The sequence below is a fragment of the Stylophora pistillata genome, chromosome 9 (genome assembly GCF_964205215.1).
Source record: "Stylophora pistillata chromosome 9, jaStyPist1.2, whole genome shotgun sequence".
In the NCBI taxonomy this organism is placed as follows: Eukaryota; Metazoa; Cnidaria; class Anthozoa; order Scleractinia; family Pocilloporidae; genus Stylophora; species Stylophora pistillata.
The window spans coordinates 32150927-32169339 of NC_142527.1; the positions used below are offsets into that span (position 1 = coordinate 32150927).

Genomic DNA, 18413 nt, shown 5'->3' on the forward strand with positions numbered 1-18413 from the left:
ACACGCTGTTTAATTCAATAGAGAATTGCTGCAATCGGTAAGCTTCTCGAACACATGCCGGACCGGTTCAAAAAAGAGTGACGCTGACTAAAGGACCGGTGAAAAGAGCTTGAGATTTGATCTTTGGCTGTGTCACCCTCCCCCAAATTTTTGCTTAGGAGGGGCTACAGCCCTCTCTGCTCCCCCTGCTCTGCCACCTATGGAGAGAGTAATGTTCTCTGCAATATGGCATTGGGTGTTTAGAGTACATTCAAAAGCAGGGTATCATAGTTTGAAACATAGGTTGGATATGTTTAAATGTATAAAATATGAAGTTACCTGAACCATCCTGCTGCCTTGATAAATCAAGTGTTCCTTTGGGTGACACATGAGGTGTTCCTTTGGGTGACACATGAGGTGTTCCTTTGGGTGACACATGAGGTGTTCCTTTGGGTGTCCCATGAGATGTTCCAGCATTGGATGAAGCATAACCAGGATTCAATCTAGAGAAATCAGGGCAAAGTGCAGCACCACTGGAAGCTGATTGTGCTAACTGATTGTTATTTCCACTTTCTGTGAAGGAAAACATTGGGCACATTAAATAAATGCAGGCTTCTAGTTTAAGTATATATCAATGGTAAGCCTTACAGCTGAACATTATCAATATAACATAATGCCTGCTGTTTGAAACTTTTCATCCCCTTCAAGGAGGAATCAGGTTGCACAGGAACCCCACATTTGTAGAAAGATTTGAGAGATATAGAACAGGTGAAAATTTAACAAACTAAACTGCACACATCATCTAAGATGGCCATACATCATTCATGGATCACACTAAGCCCATCAGCGTTTTGAGGAGATGGTACTAAAGAATTATTTAGGACACAGCAGAAATGATAGCTTAACATCTTTAGTATCCCAACATAACTTTGACTAAATAAGAAGCCATTTTATATACTTCCCTGCAATAAGAACTGAGAACACCAAGAAAAGTTTTTTATAATAATTTTTTAGGAAAAAAGAATAAGTTTTATAATTTTATATTTGTATATTTCTACAAACTCGTAGTCTGAGGGTGCAATTAGTTAGTCTTATATAATTATATTTTACTGTATTTTAAGATTTCTATATAATTGTATCTAGTTTAATTAACTATAAGGCTCCTTTTGGTAACAGAATACCATGCATTCTGAAGGTATTTCCCTGTTTGAATAAAGGTCTTCTACTCTAATTCACACACACAATTCTTACGTGAAGAAGTTGTCAATTATTACCATTGCCATGCTGAGGGTCTGCACCTCCACTTATATGAATCATTGGTTGGGTCTCATGCTGGTTACCCTGCTGAGTACTGGTATTGGTGTCCCCTGGCAGGTTATTTTGACCATTATTTCTTCTTTTTCTCCAACATAATACTGCGACAAGTAAAATTATTACACCAACAAGTACATCAATAACGATATAAAGGATGAAAATTGGCTTAAATTTTCCTAAACCTCCTGTATTGCTGCTAATTGATGTTTTTATAGTGGGACCACAGTTGACATCTGTTCGCTGACTGCAATGTCTTTTGTCAAGGCCATGTCTCACACATTCTGCTTGTATCTCATTTTTTCCATCAGAACAACAATAAGAACACTCATGGCATGCATGTGATCCATCCTTAGCATTGTAGTAATAACCATGTTCACAAGTTCCATTGCATTTGGTATTTGCATCACTTGTGCAGGATGCTGTTATAATCTCATGTTTAGCACACTGTTGACACACATAACAAGGAGAAGAGTCATAACTGTCAGAGTATGTTCCTTTATGGCAACGCTGGCAGTAGGTGTCCTTCACAGGGCTTATAACAACGCTTCCACATTTTGGTTGTAGCCCCCAACCCTCACTGCAGACTCCACAAGGCTGACACCTTTCAAAGTTTCCATCTGCACTGTTAACAGTGTATTCCCTTTCCTTGCATATTTCATTACTTCCACAGAAATCTCCCTAATAGAGTAAATGGAGAGTGATCAAATTTTGTGGGTTTTAAACTAAAAAACCATTGAATATTACCCAGAATTTAGTGCATTCAAACATTGTTGGGTAAGAAGCAAAAAAAAAAATTTTCAGAGATACTTCTGTGGCCGCATGCAAGCTTTTTTTGATGGAGATCGAGCTCCGGAACCTCTCCTCAGTCGAGAACCTGATAATACATCTATATTAATAACATTTACTTTCAGGGTGTCCCAAGGAGTTTCAAAATAATTGTATTAATTAATTCCCCCTTTAAGTATGATAGGATCAAAGGAAATTACAAAAATCATCGACTAAGGGAATTTTCTTTCTGGGCTCAGGAAACAAATTGGCCCCAATTATAACCTCAAGGCGATGTAAAACTACATCAAACGTGTCTGGTATTAACAGATATGATGGGATAGGCCTCTCCCTAGCTAGTTGAACACAACCATCCTTAAGTTCTGTGCTTTAATTCCTTCTTCAATTCAAACGGTAATTTTCCGCTTTCACAGACTTCATTCGAATAAACCAAGTGTAACAGTTCAATATCATAAACGTCTAAAAAGAAGTAAAGAAAAAGTTTTAGTAAGGTGACGTTTCGAAACTCGAGGGTTGTTGGAATACGTTTGCTCAACGTACAAAATAAAAACCTTAAGGTGTCTGTTGATTAATTACCCAGCTGGTCACGCTTAAATTACCAGACTAAACTGCTAGGCATGCAGAATATTTAAATTTTACAAACTTGCAAACAAACGCCGACGATCAGTAAGCAAACCGATAACGTCGCTTGCATATCCTTTCTCAAATAGTTCCTCGTGTAGTTGGGTTCCTAAAGAGAGAGAGGAAGAGCGAAAAGAAGCATGTCTTGATCCCAACATTTGATTGCAACAAATCAATTACCTTTCGTTACTCAGCTGATTGACACGCAGAAGCCACAAGGCTCGACACGCCAACTGATGGTTAGAGATGATTATTACGAATTGTTCGTGATCAACTTAGTATGGTAGCACTTAGCAAGTTAAACGCAAGTAACAGATGAAAATAGTAAAAGAACCGATGGAGTATTTGTCGAAGCACGCCTATTAATCTTAAAATCACGCATTCTCGACGCTAAAATTCACAATTCCATTCCTTCATAAAATTTTCCAAAATTACGGAATGGATTACCTGAGTGATAAAAGATTCGACCAGCCTTCTAACCTTGGAAAACACCACTTAAGTTTTCAAACGTCTTTTGTGAAAGCATAGTTAGTGGTGAAAGCATAGCTAGACGGGTGAAAGGGACAACCGTGCTTAAAATAGAAACAAATTTACTACCATGACAACGTCACTTTCCCATCACATCTTTTAAAACCGTCACAGCAAGGGAAAGCGCGGGCTCCTATGATTAGCATTAAGCGATCGATTAATTATCTGACTTCCTTAAGGGTCACTCTATGTTACGGCTCTCCTTAAAATGAATGAAGACTTGAGAGCCGAACTTGGACAACACAGAACAGTGTGTCGCCACTGGAGCAGATTTATCGGAGGCGTTCGATCTTAAGGGTACTTTTAATCAACTTATTTATTACATCCATTTTGAAATCACTGGTGGTCACTGTAACCTAATTAGCTCTAATTCGTGTGATTTATTCACAAATCGCATCATTTTTTGCTCTAACTCGCCTCATTTTACACTTGACTGAGTTTTTGACACATGACGTCAAAGTCTTTGTGTTTTGCATACAAAATAAGATGTAAAAGCGTTTCCATTTCTACTTCTTATTTAAAAACCGGCTCGGTACTGGAGACGGGACCTCCACTTATTCGTCCCTATCCGAGAAGACTAGAATTTCTAACCATTTCTTGCTGTTATAGAAAGGTAGCATATTCTTCTCCTCCCGCCCAACAGTCCAGTGCTCTATCCATTGAGCTAACCGGGAGACACACTAAATTAACTTAAATCAATTGTTGATGTATTTTTCACTTCTGTTGTTGATGTTTGAAATGACGGTGTACCGCCGCGGTTATTGAACGTCCCCGTTGCGGGGATCCCTCTTAACAACTCTTGAGAATTTGAAGTTGAAACTTTTTGGACATTTAAAATATAGAACTTAAAACTTTTCTAGCACCGCCTTTGATACATTAACACAACGATAGATTGTTTCATTGCATTAGATTGTATCTGAACGAGAAACAAAGCTAAAAAAATGCAAGATGCTCAAAATGGTTATTATAAACTAACGCCTGAAACTACTTTCTAAGCCAATAAATTCAAAACCTAAAACAACCATGACTTGAGTTGGCTTGCGCGCGTTGCTCCACGCTCCACGCTCCACGCTTATAGACGGTTCGTGAGAGAGCAATTTTCCCTGAGTTCTCACTGGCTCCTAAAAAATATTCTGACTGGCTGATGGAGTGATTACTTTCATTTTCTAGACATATATTGTCCTTGAAACACACCTGTTAAAGGTGCCTTAACGTGCTAGGTCGGATGGAGTGATTACTTTCATTTTCCAGACATATATCGTCCTTGAAACACACCTGTTAAAGGTGCCCTAACGCGCTAGGTCGGATGGAGTGATTACTTTCATTTTCCAGACATATATTGTCCTTGAAACGCACTTGTTAAAGGCGCCCTAACGCACTAGGTCGGATGGAGTAATTACTTTCATTTTCCAGACTTAAATTGTCCTTGAAACCCACCTGTTAAAGACGCCCTAATGCACTACGTCGGATGGAGTGATTACTTTTATTTTCCAGACTTACATTGTCCTTAAAACGCACCTGTTAAAGACGCCCTAATGCACTTCGTCGGATGGGGTGATTACTTTCATTTTCCAGACTTAAATTGTCCTTGAAACGCACCTGTTAAAGACGCTTTATTGCACTACGTCGGATGAAGTGATTACTTTTATTTCCCAGGCTTCTATTGTCCTTGAAACGCACCTGTTAGAGGCGCCGTAACGCACTACGTCGGATGTAGACAAATTTTATGTATGCACCCAAAGAAACCAAAAACTCAAAACAGTGTTTAAGATATAAATACTGTTTTCAAAATTAATAGTGGGCGTTAATAGTTTGAATTAAGCGTCACTTTCACTTTTCACTTTCAGATGGTTCTCTAAGATCTTAGCGATATCAAATCGTCTAATTTTGTCCCCTTTTAATTCTTTAAAGAGTGTGTAAACTGATAGGTCTGGTACAGTTGCCTTCAAAAACTCGATGACTTCTTGTCCAGCTGAGTCCCTGGTTCCAAGTGTTCCAATCATGTTCTCGTCCATACCAAATCTAGCGGCCACCTTCTTATAACCGCCAAGGCCACGTTGGACTGGTTTATCAAGACAGGATGCAATTTCATAGCAAGTTAAAGTTTCAACCTCTCGAAGCATTTTGAGACCTTAGAAGTAAAAGACAGAATGATGATACAAAAACGTGATAGTGTGTCTGGTGTGATAGTGTTCTAGCTGCCTGACTCAGCTAGCCCCTATGGTTATTCCAGGCAGCCAGTACTATAACTTATACTTTTTAATATTCTCTTTGTTGTAACTTTTTCTGAGCAAGAGTGAGTACAAAATAAAGATTGTTGCTGCTGTTGTTGTTGTTGTTGTTGTTGTGCCGTGTGTGAATTTTTAACTGGACGTTTGCATGAGCAGAGCAGTGATTTTGTCGCTAAAAAGACCAGTTTTGGGCAGCTTTAATCCGATCTTTTTCTCGGGAGGATTTGTAATAATACAAAGAGTGTACAGGCTATCTTTCTTAAAGGATTAAGCGTAGTTAGGTTTACACGATTCTTACGTTGTTCCTCCTGAACTTTGGGGACAACATCCAGCCATGCCCGCTGTGACTCGCAGTTGATTTCAAAATTTTCTTGAGACCAAACTCGGCATCTGTAGTAACCAAATTGATGGAGTTCAACATGACCAAGGATAAGCGTGGCATCGCTCTTTCCCAGCATTTCGGCTCCATCTTTAAACCACTGATAAAAGAATTTCTCCTTCTCCCGAACCTTGAACTCAAAGATAACTTCTGAGCCCTCCTCTTGTTTTTGGGATTTTGGTTGTAGCTCGATCTTTATTTCGCTCTGCAGAAATAATTGTTATTGTTTAATGAACGCAGCCGAGATTGAAGTACCGACCGTAAAGGCTATCCGACAGTCTCAGTGAGTTTAACAGTTAGCCGTAAAAATTAACCATTACGCTTAAAATCATCTTTTTTTTCCTCAGTTACAACAGAAAGACAATTATAATCATTATAGGCCTATATTGGCCAAAATTTAATAATAGCCATCGCCCCATTGAGACTCTCCTATCAGTCACGACACAAAATTTCTAAAGGTAAAACCAGTTACGTACCTGAGAAATGTATCCCTGGGCGTTCAAATTTTTTTGTTGTCAGTAGTTATTGCAAGCATTTTGCATCAGCTTTTTTACACACGATTAACAAATTGTATTTTTTTTTGTTTGTGTCTGTGCATTTTGTTTGTTTTATTTTTTAACTAAGCTCATTTTATTTCTTAGTGTTGTCTTTCGTAATCGTGTATTGTTTTCTTTGGTAATTCCCGCTTCAGGCCTATTCCTCACTTCAATATTTGCATAAAAATGTTTTGTATGTCAATTTGAAAATTTGTTCATGGCTCCATCCATAGTGCCCTACAGATCTTTTGAGTCGCTAGTTTCCTTGTTTATTTTGGCTCCTTGTCATTGATTTAAATTTGTTTATCGTTGTCATGAAAGCAAGCCTGGTATGAGAGAACGATAAAATGGTAGTAGAACATGACTTTTAGTGAACTGAGGCTTTTGGGCCGGCTATTAAAACGAGGTCTAACCCAAACCGTGGTTTACGCAAACAGTGAGCCTCAGGTATTCTCTTTAAAAGGGTTGATTCAATTAAATATCGTCCTTTCATTGATAGCTTTCCGCCCTCTTTTGAATTTCACTTTGAAATTCTACTTAAAAAATAAATTGATTACCGAATTTTTAAATAGCACGATATGATGGTATGGTATTATATCTTGGTATTTGTTCAGTGCATAATTAATTTGAAATATTTTGGTATTTATAGCATTCTTCCCTTTAACTGAATTGTAAACTACTTCTTTTAACTTCTTTAATGTAGTTGTCTCGCATTGTCACTAACAAGCCCCATTAGGGGAATGTCAATTGAAATGAGTTGTTGTTGTTGACACAGTTCACAAAAATAAATGTTCAGATAAAAGGCTTGGCTAAATTGAAAATTGCTCAGAACGCGGCTTTGTTGAGCAACGGCTAAACTTTGTTTATATATCCGGCCCAAAGAATTTTTTAATGTATTTTGTACAGTGATCCAACTATGCTTATGCTTATGACAATACATTGTATGGGTCCAGAATTCCCTTGCTACGTCGAAGTAGGGGGTAACTTTTCCAACGTAGAGGGTATAGCTCTTTTCGTGGTTCTTCAAAACAAAATAAATATTACTGATTAACGTATGAAGAATTACTTAATTACATAACACCAAAATTAGAAACTATACTCTCTTTACTCTGTTATTCTGTAAAGTTTTGTCTCAAAGTGTCGAGAGCGTCCCCTTGTTTAGCCCAAGTCAGGGGACGCACTTAAAAGTTGCATGGTACTGATGTAACCATTAGTACCATAATTCTACCTAGATACGCCTATGCTTTCAATCAATACAACGGCCCCAAACGTGAACTCTACGGTCGCTTATACATTGATGACTGTTGTTGTGACCATCCGGGAACTGCCTGGCGGTGGCTTTGTCCCGTGTGGCTGTTCGGGCAGAAATAGGTTTTTTAAGAAGAACGTTTTCGAATCGATGTTTAAGGATTTTACAGTCAATAAATTTCTTGGTTTGGTTAATATTAGATTTAACGACTGTATGATTGTGTGCACACTCTGAAAAACTTGTCTTTTCGTTGATACCGTTGGGAAGCTATCGGAACTCGAGCGATCCTTTAAACACGAAGGCGCGCTATAAAAGGAGCCTTAGGTCCTACTGGACCATTTGTCAATCAACCGTCGTGTGATGTAGAACTCTTAGAGTCAAGTCAGCTTGAGCTACAGCTACTCCAAAGCAGTGAACAGCGGGCGCATTCCTCAAAATTGTTTTATGCCTTCACCACAATACAAGAATTTTTGAGATTTGTATTTCCTTTCTCCCGGGAAACTGTCTTTATTTGTGGCGGTACTTTGAGATCGAAGTAGCTGGCTCGCACGTTACCTCATGCCACCATGCTGGTGGAAGTAAACAATAGATATCTCATTAGCTCCTTTTGTTCGTCTACCAGCATTTAAATTTGACCCGCACACGTCAACGGTGAGTGACAAATGAGCCTAGGTCTTCCCAGGGAAGACTTCATTATATAGCGCGCCTTCGTGTTTAAGATCACTGATCATGTCACCTTAACCTTTTCCAATGCTATCTACTGTATAACTTGAACTTAGGTAAAAGTTATACCTCGGCTAAACAGGAGGACGAGTTGATAAACGAATCCGGGAACACCGTGACGTAGAGAGAAATGAAAAATAAAAGACGCATCCTGATCTGCCAATCGTAGATACCTTAATTCCCTGATCATTCTTGGTAACGTATGGCAGTGTGTGGCTTTTCTCTACAACTAAGCAGCACAGAAAGCCACATAAACTCTAAAAGAAATTATAACTTTCAAATTGGTTCTCTTAATTCTCGCGACGTCAACGAACGCTTTTCATTCAATCAATTTATTATTGTCACGGTTTTTCACCTTACCATGTTCCAACCACCTCACTTGATTGGAAAAATACGTACGTGAGTTTCCTGTGCCATGTGCACTTCCACAGTTAAGGAAATACCCTATAAAACGTTAAAGAGATTTTATTAAGTTTTTAAGTGCATGATTTCCTTCAGGGTTATATTTGTGACTGACGACTCTAACGAACGGATGTGTTTAGAATGTAGGCCTCAACAACTGTGCACGTTATTGATGGATTGGAACATTAGCCATCCGCTCGAGGTTGAACACCATTATGGACAGGCGGCCACAAAAATAGTTACAGAAGTATATCGATAACTTCTTAAACTGACTGCAACCCAATCAAAATATTAAGTGTTGCCGAAGTTTATTTGAAATTCTGGTCAAACAATCAGTTTCAGCTTCTCTGAAACAATTGCAACTGAATCCGACCGAGTCTATAGAATGCTTAAGATTCTCTCCTAGGAACTTATTTAAACATTGTTTTCATATCATAATTTTTTGTTACCTGGATTGTGCTGTGATACGCCGTCATACGATAAACTTTGATAACTATCTGTCGTCACACTATACTCCGTTATGGCTTCGGATTTAGAATGGCATCGTCTGGTTCGGTTACCAGGGGAACCGGTGACTTGAACCACTCCTTCAGAAACATCACAACAACATTTTTATATCTTTCGTGCCCGATTAATTACTCAATGAAATTTTTCCAAGAAAATATAAAATTTCAAAGTTGACATTTCGTACACCATTCAACACTAGTGTTCGTCACGCCCAAGGAAAATTTCCTTAAAATAAAGGAAGCAAAGAATTTCATTTACCAGAACTGCCCTCTTGCACTCCTTCACATTCTAAACTATGCTGTCTGTCTGTCATCTTGTTATGTTCTTGATCATAGTCTTGATAGCCATCACCAGAAGGACCGCCTAACATCATTCCTTAGGAAACAACAAAGAATTAACAATAGGTCGATAGGACATAGGTTTCGTAATTCAATGTTTAATTTTACAAAAAAACTTATGAAAATGTTGCAATCGCATGCTTCGTGCTTGTCAAATAAAAATGAAGACCCCGCGCGAATTTAGCCTTGAAGATTTTTTTCTAGTTAAAGGAGCTCTCCAGAATATGTAAATAAAAAGATCTGAAAAATGTAGGTCTCGGTGGTAAAGATTACTGCACAGCCGCATTGTAATACCTTTATGTTCAGTTCTTGTGAACTTGCTACTCAGTGCATTGATAAAATTAAAAGGATTTAGTGAAGCGTGGTCACAAAAAGTCAGATGTCATGAATGGGCGTATAACTAGCCTTTGCACAAACTATTCTCGAAGATTTTTTGGCAAAGAATTAACTGGGGAAAATTTAACCTTTTTTGATTCTGGTCTCTTTCTGTGAGATGTTATAAGTGACTTTTTCTCCAGAAGGTGAGCTAACTCCGTGAACCTCAGATGATGAAGGTTCACCCTCTCTGTTAAGTCCAGGCTCTTTTGGCGATATTTCAGTATATAAATGCTTTCTCTTTCCCAGTCGTATTGACTTAGATGAGATAAAGAAACCTTAAAGATAAAATGAGAAAAAAATTTAATTTAATTTAATTTATTAGATTCGCCGACAGGCAGGGACACCGCAACAGCTTGCCCCGATCACTGCGGGCCCAGTAAACCCACTCCTCCCACCCCAGAGGAGGACATCCACCACACAGTAATCTCGTGCGTGGGAAATTAAGGTCTCCTACCCCTAACCCTGCTGGAGACGGGGCCTACGGTTTATTCGTCCCTATCCGAGAAGACTAGAATATCTATCCATTTCATGATATTATAGAAAGGTAGCCAATTCTGCTCAGTTATTTTAAGACCCTGAGTGTAGGTCCGACCGGGGCTTAAACCCTCGACCTCCCGCACAACAGTCCGGTGCTCTACCAATTGAGTTAACCAGGAGGCGGATAAAACTACATGTTATTATTCCTCATTTTTCTGATCAATGGAGACAACTAAAAGAAAGGGCGGGAAAAATGCGGGAGTTGATTTTAAGTGCGCCTCATCGTTTTTGATCGTCTTTGCTACATAACAAAGAGCCTGGAAAAATAGGAAATAAATAACTTCATCAAAACATATTTGCTTAGTTTTAAGTAGTCTTTCATCAGAACACAGCTGATTTTAGAGGCTGACTGGCCGGGATTTCTGCTTCATTTCGAACATCGGTTTGTAGTAATTGCTCACCCATGATCACGGTTAGTTCCCAAATATATAAGGTTATCATATTTTCAGTACCTTTAAATCTTGAAAACCTTTTGGCAACTGGTCGGCTCGATGCTTCCCTTTCATCACCTTCTTTCAGGGCAATGTCAGCAATGAAAAACAGAAAGGAAAATAAATTCTGCACAAAATATGTAGTCATATGTAACTGTTACACTACCATTACTACTGGGTAGGACGACAGTCTGAGACTGCAATAAGTTCCGACGCGGCATTTTGGTGTGGCGAATTAGATAACAGATTGCTGCCGAAAGAGAACAGTCCAAGATTTTCTTCTAAATATAGCGTCTTAACCGTAGCGAGAAAATAAATTTCTTTAGTCTTGAAAACAAAAAAGTCACAATAGTCAATAAAGAGAAATATCACAAAGTGTCAATGGATTGTCAGTGAGAGAAAATACGTCCAAACTGCTTCAAGTGCTCAGATGGTAGAAGTTCTGTGTTTCACCCACAAACAGAGTGCAGTGAAAAAAATGCAATCTACTATTATTTCAAAACTTAATTGAAAAAGGTTCAACCACATTTAGGAAAATTGATCAGTTTGACATCATTGGACTTCCTTATCCGTGACGATGATTAAGCCCAGCACAGCCAAAGCTCATCCATTTCACCTTGACCCACCATCATCGCTACCGTCAGCATCTTATAAGTAATTTGCTCCAAAACAGGATTCAAACTTCATTATTTTTTATGGGTTAATCCTCACCCCGGTTAGCATACGGTTTTTCATTTCCTTAGAATTCTATTCAGTTTCTCCCGTAGAGAATAAAACAAACATCACAAACCACAACAAAAAGCAGATATGACTAAGTTAAGGTCTATGGCAATGCATTCAGCCTAAATCTGTGTAATTTTAACTTGGATTTGTCATTACTGGCTTTTCTCTTGAACTTTCACAAGAAGCTTCACCCTTTGGTACCTCTATTATTATCCGGTGTAAGCTGTGTACTGGCTTCTCTGGAGGTTTTCTTCTTGGTAATCAGTAACTTCTTTTGCCCCTCCATAGATGCTTGAGTAGGAAAAGTAAAGTCTATTAGCTTTTAAATGTAAGAAGCTTAGAGTTGTAAGTCTATAGCCAGTTAAACGGACAGGTAATCACGCAGTAAACATTGCAATTTAAAGAAAACGCGTTCTAAAACCTACACTTTTCAATGCCTCCTTACCTTTAAGTTCATTCATTTCTTTTCTAATGATTTCCAGCTCCTTCATAAGTGCCTCTTGTCCCCTCTGCATGGATGCTTAAGTTGGAAAAGCTCGATTCATTATAATTAGCCGTGCAAGGGATACATTTTCGATTGCAAAAACCCGAACGGGGCTGAAAGTAATGAAATGTATACATACGCTCTCTCGCTCGTTAGCACAATCCTGAAATTCGGCGCATGTTTACATGACTCAAAACAGAAATGAATTAGTTGTTATGAAATAGGCTTGAATAAGAGTTATGGCAATACATTTAAGACTTGTATGCTCAATTGATAGAACGTTATCAATAATGAATCAAATCTTGCCCTTGTTTCTGGAAAGCTACATATCTTTCAACACCGCGATGAGAAATTTTACAAGATCGAATGTCTACTAAATGATAATTCAGCCAATGTATGATTATAGCTATACCTTTGAGCTCACTAATTTCCTCTAAGAGTTCTTCTGTGGAGTGCCTCTGGACTGGGGCTTCCGGTTTCTGTTGGATCCGTTGTTTAATCGACTCATAATCTGTGGCTGATAGGGAGATTAATATCATGAAAATATCATTAGAGAAAAACTGAAGAGTGATGACCGTATTTCAACAAATAATTGATGAACATTGTGAGTGCTGCGCGTGGAAAAAGTATATGAGTACACTCAGGAAGATCTCGTTACATCTTTCCAGAATTGTCTATACTCTATAATCATCTCGCGCGGGTTAAATGCATTTCTGAAGACCTAATCTTGAAATCTTGAAGATGGCTGCCCGCGTTAACTAAATGTTAGCGAAAGAGAAACATTACAGTAAAATGGAGATTTTTAGTTGCTCTGATGAACGCCAGAGTAACTATGCTGAAACAAGTTTTCATCTTCAGACTTCGTTGAAACTGTAAAGTGATGCCTGCGATATATATCAAATTGACCGATTATTCGACATTGTTCACCTCTATTACAATGATCAATTGATTGTAAACTATTTGAATAAGAGAGTGATTATAGAGGGCTTTAATTATAGCACTTAATACTTATGAACTCTTTTGATTCTTAAGAGTGGACTGAAAGTTCAGACAGCTTTGAGACAATGTACTCATTCTCCACCAATCATGACTCAATCAGCATTCCAGCTAACTAAACAAGTGGAACAATCTGGAAAGCCAAACACTCAACCAACCCATCACACACCATCCAATTAGCAAGCACCGACCATTCAGCCAATCAAGCAGTAAACCGGCAAAAGAGCAAGTCTCTTAACATTTCAACCGACCAATCAGCACCTAGCCAACCATTTACCCAATCAACCAGTCACCAGCCAGCCAGCTAACCAACCATTCGATCTCTCAGCAAACAGACAGACCGACTAACATTTTATGTAGCCAGCCAATCAGCTGGCCTATCAGCTATTCCAACAACCAATCAGCAAACCAGTAGAGCTATCAACTCAGCTGATAAAAAATCAAATTATCTTGTTACTCCACCAACCGCAGTCAACAAGCTGGTCAAACCAACCGCCTCACAGATTGACCGATCAAAGAACCACCAATCATTAAACCAATAAAAGGACTGATAAATTAAGTCAAGAAAGCGATTAACAAACCATAGATATTTTAAGAAATAAGATATTCTCCAAAAGTTATCAGAAGAGGCCAAGAATCGTTAGATCAAGGTTTATACCAGAATGGTAAAGTGAATGAGCCTCCGAAATTTGAAAAACGTTTCTCAAAGCCTTCAATCAATTATCATTCTTTCATCTATGTACATCACTGGTAGACAGTTGATTCTGAGACTTTTACTGAATAATCTCAGTCAGTGACTAACATTTACCTTCATCGCCTGGAAATTCTTGGCTGCTATGCTGCATCTCTATATGACTTTGGTTTTTAATTTACTAATGTGAATGAATGTGTCCTCCGCGTTCACGGTTCTTTCTTCGTTTTTATTCCTACAATGCAAATAACCGGAGGAATAATGTTGTTTTATTTATAGATCTTTCTTGTTTAATTTACAATAACTACTGTCTGCTTTCCATAATCCTCACGGGATAATTCAGTTATGAATTTTAACCCGCTCGTTTCTGTTTACGATTTTTTTTGTCATAACACTAGTGTATCTCGTTTAGTGTCGCCTGACTCTACACAAGACTCTTTCTGGTATATTCGACTGATCTCATTTGGTCCAAATATCCCGAGCCATAATGGACGTGCTAAAAGTGGAGAAAGGAAATTCAGTGAAAGCAAAGCATAGACCGTTTAAGTTTTAGCTTTATTGATATGTCGAGTTAACAAATCTCGCTTACTCTGTTCCTCGATTTCCTTTTGTTTGATCGGCAGTCTGGTGGAGACATAGCGTGTTTGCAAGTTGTACACAACCCCTTCCCAATGTTTGGATTTTTGTGTGGTTCTGAGTCACAGACTCCAAAGTTGAAATTGGGTCAATAGCGTTCCCAGTGCTGAGAGAAAATCAGACATGCCTTTGTACTTGATCCACTAAAATGATACACAAACTTTGATCAGTGTTTCGCGTATCAGTCATGACCTGCAGTTTTGACAATGTTTTAGATAAGAATTTAAAGCACGTATTCGCTAAATTTGAGCAAACAGTAAATTCTTTGAATCCTTGGAAACTTTTTAAAACTTACGACAACACTGGCACTATCCACTAACAAATTAAAGTTTAATTCAACTCTTTTATTTTTTGTTTAAACAGTATCAAAGGTTATATTCTTCGATCGCTCACGGTAGCCAAGCCTGGAGCACGCCCTTATAGATCATGCTTGTAAAACTATCTTAATATGCTACTATAGCATGGCTCGATTTTGTTCCTAATTGTGCTCAAAATTAAACTATGCTTGTTTTTGAAAATTATGTACTCTTTCTTAAAACTGCTTCTCAAAAAAAAATAAATAAATAAATAAACACAAGGCAAGTGCTAATTATAAATTAATTGCTAATAAGTATGAAATTTTCTTTATTTTGAGTTACATCAAGGGGAGGTGCCTGGGTCTGGGCATGTCCTCTCTTATATGAGATAAATTTTCTCTAATTCAATAACACAAATTTGATGCCTCAAATATGCGAAATGCGCAAATCCAAATAATGTATGTGGCATTCAGTTAGTCTTAAATTTACCAGCGCGAGATGCTTAGTTTATGGCTGCCTCATGCGGCACAAATACGAGTCTATCGATACACAAAGAAGAGCAGCGGTAATAGCCTCTTAACGTAAGACGAGCGGAAATTCCCTACTATAACCCTCATGCACTTTCAGACTATTTTGCGACGCTGAATATGTTAATTCCTTTCTCTCGCAAAAAAAAAAGAAAAAAGAAATGCTCAGTACGATTTTTTTAAGCAATGAGGCCGTCGCTCGTTTTGTTGATGGCATTTGTCCAGTCAATTTGGACCTCTCTACAGTGAGTTACAAAGCCTTACGCTTTTATATGTGCTTGAGGCAGTTGTCTGCTCTTGCCGCTCTGTCCGTGACCCATGATTACTGTAGGATTCTAATAGGAACAATACTTTCCCAAACTAAAAAAACTGATTAGCATGCTGTTGGTCAATTTCGTAAGGATTAAAGTTTGCTGTTACAAAGACTGTTTCGATTCGAAGGCGAGAGCTCTACGCGACCAGCTCGAAGCGTTGGGGTTGCAGCATTACGAAAACCTAAGAGTTGATTGACTTGCCGACAGCAGAATAACAACATTTTAGATATTTTTACCATGAGATAGCTTCAAGGAACCTTTGACTAGTGATCGTAATCGTCTAGCAGTTTTCTCTCACATTCTTTTATTTTCGAAACACCCACGACAAAGGGGTCATTGAGATTTATGGAAGACGTTATTAAAAGAAAACAGGTCAAATTTCGATTTCGACGACTTTTTGTCCAGAAGGTGTGAGATCGCATTGAGACCGCGACAACTTACTGATACAGGAAGCAAATTAAAAAATAATGGAGATTACTATGCAAGATCTGAGATAACTATCCATCAACCAGGGAAATTAGAAAAACGTCTTGGATTTAATTGAAAGTGTGAATACACATCGAACTTAAAGTGCACCTAAACTCAAAATCTTTTTTTCGCTTAACGAAATAAGCTTATTTTTTGGAGTATTTCCGGGCAAAAATTTTTTTTATTTTGCTCAAATCTTTAATTTTCTGTGCCCAGTCAAAATACGGAAAATCGGCCGCCATCTTGCCCCACGACCGAGTTTAAAGAGAAATGGCTCTAGCGGGTAATGTGACGTTAAATCGAGAACACGAAAGTCTGCATTTCACACACTTTCACATGTTTGGGAAGGTTGTCGTCGGTATTGTCCGAAATGTGTCGACTAGGTGTGTTGTATGAGGAATGTAAGAAGCGCGATACCCTCTTGCAAATTTCGCACGTTGCTACATCCTTCTACAACACACTTAGTCGGCATATTTTCGGACAATATCGACTACAACCTTCCCAAACAAGTGAAAATGTGTGAAATGCAGACTTTCGTGTTCTCGATTTGACGTCACATTACCCGCTAGAGCCATTCCTCTTTAAACTCGGTCGTGGGGCAAGATGGCGGCCGATTTTCCGTATTTTGACTGGGCACAGAAAATTGAAGATTTGAGCAAATAAAAACATTTTTACACAGAAATACTCCAAAAAATACGCTTATTTCGTTAAGCGAAAAAAATTTTGGGTTTAGGTGCACTTTAAAGTTAAATGCTGTACAGTTTCGAGGACGAATAACAAATCCCACATAAAGTTAAGGGGTTCTGCTACGACGTCTTATCAAAAACTTTACACAAGCAACTTGACTCGATGACTTACCCGCGAAAATAATCTTGATCGGCGTCGGCGAGAAAAAATATACCTCGTGATAATAGTTTAACCGAGTCATTCGCTAACGAATGGAATCGTATTAAGCGGGAAATTTAACGGAATGATAATTTGAAAAGGGTCACTGTTCGAATGTTAACGTGGTCAAAAAGCTTTCGTGGAGCGAGAAGTGTGCCAAAATATGGGACTCGCCTCGATTTTTTCCTCCAAGTTAACTAAAAGGCGGAAGTAGTTTGATTTGCATAATCGAATCGTAGGCTTTTACCCATCACTTATTTAAACCCAGCTTCTCTTAACATAAATAGAACCCCCCTCCCACGCCATAAGTCATAAATTATTCAACGAATTGTGTTGGTTAATATTACAGTCCGAGTGTTCCCTACTTTTTTGTAACCAAGCAATTTTCTGGTTACGTTGTGATACAACCTTTTAAAAATTTTTTCGTGCCTTTTTTTCTGTCGGAAAAGGAAATCTGAAGAGAAGACAAGGTTAACAGCTGCCACATTCGAAACTCCCACCTACTGGACAATTTTTCTAAAACAATTTTTACTCGTTTTTGGAATCGATTGAAATTTCATTGACGGCTCGCACCTTAAACGCATACGAACTTTGCTTAAAGTAAAAATCAAAGTTGGAGGAAAAGTAACACGCCTGGTTTGCCACGAAAAACAACTTCGTCACAAATTACGCGTCCAAGAGGTTTTTGAAACAAACAATACGCTCCTATTCCAAATTTCAAAACAAAAGTTTGCCCCACAAAGAGCAACATTGTACTTGTCTTTCATAATTGCAACTACACATTTGAACTTGTTTAAAAAACGAAACCATGTTTTCTTAATCGGCAAAACAAGTTTTTAGAAATTCCACTCAAATAGTGTCAGATATAAAATTTAACAATGGAGACATCAATTCCCGCCGCTCTATATCTATAAAACAGTGTTAACTTTGATATTTTCTAGAAGAGTTAACGGTTGAAATCGAGTTAACAGTTGACTTCAGAGTCTGGCCTGGTCGTACGTTGTCTGCTGCTTTGTCAAAAGGGGAACAAGCTCACTATGCTGTCAGTTAGAGATTGGTACCCAAAATTCGCTTTAACCATTGACACATGAGTGTAACGCGTGCCTATGCTAAAGTCCAAGTAACATTTTGGAAAAACCGGAAAGGTCCAGAAACGCAAACACAACGCACAGTAAACGATTCAAGTCTTTATATTTTCCAAAGAACAAGCTCAGTGAAAGAGAGTCATTTACTTACATATACTAATTTTCATATCATTACTAAAACATGATACTTACAAGAATCGGAAATTTACCTTGGAATCCTCTAATTTTCGCTAGGACTCGCTTGAAGTACGAAGTTTGGTTTTTCACTTTACTGTCTCAGATTCCCATTGCTTCAAAAAATCGTAGTGTCGTTGGCTCAAAACTTATTCTGTCACTCGCAATTATTTCCGAACAGAGTATTCTATAGCA

General features: G+C 38.3%; 2 protein-coding genes across 6 annotated transcripts; both read right to left on the reverse strand.

Moving 5' to 3' along the window:
* Positions 1–416: 416 nt before the first annotated feature.
* LOC148724322 (uncharacterized) lies at positions 417–4550 on the reverse strand. The gene is made up of 4 exons (XM_088732890.1): positions 3148–4550; positions 2723–2809; positions 1231–1971; positions 417–552 (listed from the first exon to the last, which is right to left on the reverse strand). Exons 2-3 carry the CDS (start codon positions 2771–2773, stop codon positions 1243–1245), a joined length of 780 nt encoding a protein of 259 aa, XP_088589016.1. The 5' UTR covers positions 2774–2809; positions 3148–4550; the 3' UTR covers positions 417–552; positions 1231–1242.
* Positions 4551–4859: 309 nt separating this feature from the next.
* On the reverse strand, positions 4860–17218 carry LOC111336144 (uncharacterized). Of its 5 annotated transcripts, XM_022942178.2 has the most exons (14): positions 16933–17180; positions 14423–14612; positions 13951–14068; positions 12559–12663; positions 12108–12182; positions 11864–11953; positions 10961–11020; positions 10058–10246; positions 9514–9630; positions 9198–9335; positions 8707–8790; positions 7313–7395; positions 5758–6043; positions 4860–5359 (listed from the first exon to the last, which is right to left on the reverse strand). In XM_022942178.2, exons 3-14 carry the CDS (start codon positions 13985–13987, stop codon positions 5046–5048), a joined length of 1578 nt encoding a protein of 525 aa, XP_022797913.1. In that variant the 5' UTR covers positions 13988–14068; positions 14423–14612; positions 16933–17180; the 3' UTR covers positions 4860–5045. The 5 variants fall into 5 exon arrangements, with proteins under 5 accessions (XP_022797913.1, XP_088589000.1, XP_088589001.1 ...); XM_088732874.1 differs by lacking the exon at positions 14423–14612 and having other exon boundaries at positions 17134–17218; XM_088732875.1 differs by lacking the exon at positions 14423–14612 and having other exon boundaries at positions 10961–11017; positions 16933–17181.
* Positions 17219–18413: the final 1195 nt, after the last annotated feature.